The sequence below is a fragment of the Cavia porcellus genome, unplaced genomic scaffold (assembly GCF_034190915.1).
Source record: "Cavia porcellus strain 051 isolate PalLab524CR breed Dunkin Hartley unplaced genomic scaffold, mCavPor4.1 scaffold_9, whole genome shotgun sequence".
Classification (NCBI taxonomy): domain Eukaryota; kingdom Metazoa; phylum Chordata; class Mammalia; order Rodentia; family Caviidae; genus Cavia; species Cavia porcellus.
In genome coordinates, this window is record NW_026947492.1 from 68,258,190 (window position 1) to 68,260,840 (window position 2,651).

Here is a 2,651-nt window from a genome sequence, read left to right on the forward strand (position 1 = left end):
ATGTGGCTCAACACTACTACCACGTCATTCCTACTAACTGGATTCCCAAGCATGGAGAAGGCATCCCACTGGATCTCCATCCCCTTACTGGTGGCCTACATCTCCATAATTCTTGGAAACACCACGCTACTCTTTCTCATTAGGGATGACCAGAACCTCCACGAGCCCATGTACTATTTCTTAGCCATGTTGGCAGCCACTGATCTGGGAGTGACACTGACCACAATGCCCACAGTGCTGGGTGTTCTGTGGCTAAATCACAGGGAGATTGGCCATGCAGCCTGCTTTTCTCAGGCCTACTTTATCCATACTCTCTCCATCGTGGAATCAGGGGTCTTGCTCGCCATGGCCTATGACCGTTTCATTGCCATCTGCAAACCTCTAAGATATACCTCCATCCTCACTGACATGAAGGTAGTGCAGATTGGAGTGGGTGTATTGACGAGAGCTGGCCTGTCGATCATGCCAATAATCATCCGCTTGCACTGGTTTCCCTATTGTCGATCTCATGTGCTCTCCCATGCATTCTGTCTACACCAAGATGTCATCAAGCTAGCCTGCGCTGACATCACCTTCAATCGTCTCTATCCAGTGGTGGTCGTATTTGCAATGGTGCTTTTAGACTTTTTCATCATCTTGTTCTCCTATATTTTGATTCTCAGGACTGTCATGGGCATTGCTTCTAGAGTTGAAAGGACCAAGGCCCTCAACACATGTGTTTCCCATATCTGTTGCATCCTGGTCTTCTACATCACTGTGGTTGGGCTGACATTTATTCATAGGTTTGGGAAGCACATTCCTCATGTAGTCCACATCACAATGAGCTACGTCTACTTCCTTTTTCCCCCTTTCATGAACCCTGTCATCTATAGCATTAAAACCAAGCAAATTCAGATGAGCATGCTTCGCTTATTTTCTCTGCCTTCTTCCAGAGCATGAATAGAACTCACTGCTCTCTGAGAAACAACTCCTGGGAACTGGATAAGGTGACAACTTTGTAAGCAGGTGCAACTGGAGAAAGACAATTCAGTGGAAAACAGTGAAACCTTCTGCTACATAGAATGCTCCTTTACCTTAGCCATTTATTTCTATATGGTATGAAATATATGCAATACAAATGCATATTTATCCTGAAAACTGATACAAACCATTTCCTGGACATAACTAATATTGTTGATAGACCTTGTATATCTAATATATGCAGACATGTGTGGATCTCAGGTCTGTAATACAGGTCACTAACATTTGAGCCAAAGCCCATCATGCTTTATGTGATCTGAGTGCACTGCCCCTTATCTATCCAGAAGTAAGATATTACTTTCTTTATGTACATATGTGGTTTTCTTGCTCTTAGGACATGTTAGTTGCTGTTTCTAGAAAAATTCACTAATTGAAAAAGTCTGCTTTACTCTTTCTTTAGTTTAGGATGGTAACTCTAGGAATAATACATACAGAAGTCCTTTCAGTCAAAATTTTGATATGCAATTATCAAGTAATAACAAAATATTAAACAATAAAAAATAAGACAAATGATAAAAATAACATTAAAAATAGAATTTATCCTTTGGATAAACATTGTCTTGATTAATATGTCCAAGATACTACTGGATTTAGAGAAGTATTTTCACATAGTAAAGTCAATAGTTTGGTCTGGAAGTAAATCATAGATAAAACTAGTTGCATTTTTCTGGTGTATTCAAAGTACCAGAGTTCAAGATTAATTTCATATGTATTTGGTCAGGTAGAAGTGACAAAACAGAAATAATAGTCCTGACAAAAGGAAACAGTCATCTCTTTTGGTGCCAAATATTTTTTTTCAAAGTTGATTCTGTTTTTTCTCTAAGCGTGGGGTGAGGATTTGTGGTTTTATAGACCTGGGAAGACTCAGTATCCATGACTCAAATGATAGATTTTAATTAATAAAAATATCCTCATAAACATAATACAGGGTGGAAATGCTAAGATTATCAAAAGACTACTCAGTGACAAATCACTTTCCTTCATGTAGGTGTAGTATGTCTCTAAAGAAACACTGTCATTCTGATATGACACAATATAATCCAATGTCACATCTTCCTTTTGCCACAGAAAAGTATAATTTTACACAGTTTCAATTTCTGAGCACTTCAGAGAAAACAAAAATGAAATCTTTAGAACGGTTTCCAGGGAAATTAATCTTACAGCCCAATGAATTTCATTGTTAGTTTTATTTTGTTTTTGTTTTATGCTTCATTTATTCCAGTTAGCTGTGTGTCGGTCTCTATTACATGTAAAGTTTGTGTTTGTTCTTTCATAGCATCTAGCGTATGTTCCCATAAAACATAAGATAATAATTATGTGAAATGACACTTAAATTATTTTTAATTAAATGTAATTTTGATTAAATGTATGGACAAGTTTTAAATTTATGAATGAAATTTAAAATGATCCACAATTTTCCATATATCTTTCAGTTTTTTTAAATTGTGTCTTATCATTTCTTCAAGATATGGACAACCTGGATTGTGGTATCATTTAATAACCTCAAAATATTATTTTATTGTGAAATTTTGTTTTATCTTTTTTCCAAAAAAAAATAAGAACTAAAATTTATATATTGTATATAACATATCCAAATTATAATTTTTCTTTTTCCCACTCTAATTCAGGGA

At 36.0% G+C, this 2,651-nt stretch overlaps 1 protein-coding gene across 1 annotated transcript; it reads left to right on the top strand.

Annotated features, from left to right (window-relative positions):
- LOC100719850 (olfactory receptor 51B6-like) lies at nucleotides 1-939 on the top strand. The gene has a single exon (XM_013147598.3). The coding sequence runs from the start codon at nucleotides 1-3 to the stop codon at nucleotides 937-939; it is 939 nt and encodes a 312-aa protein (XP_013003052.3).
- Nucleotides 940-2,651: the final 1,712 nt, after the last annotated feature.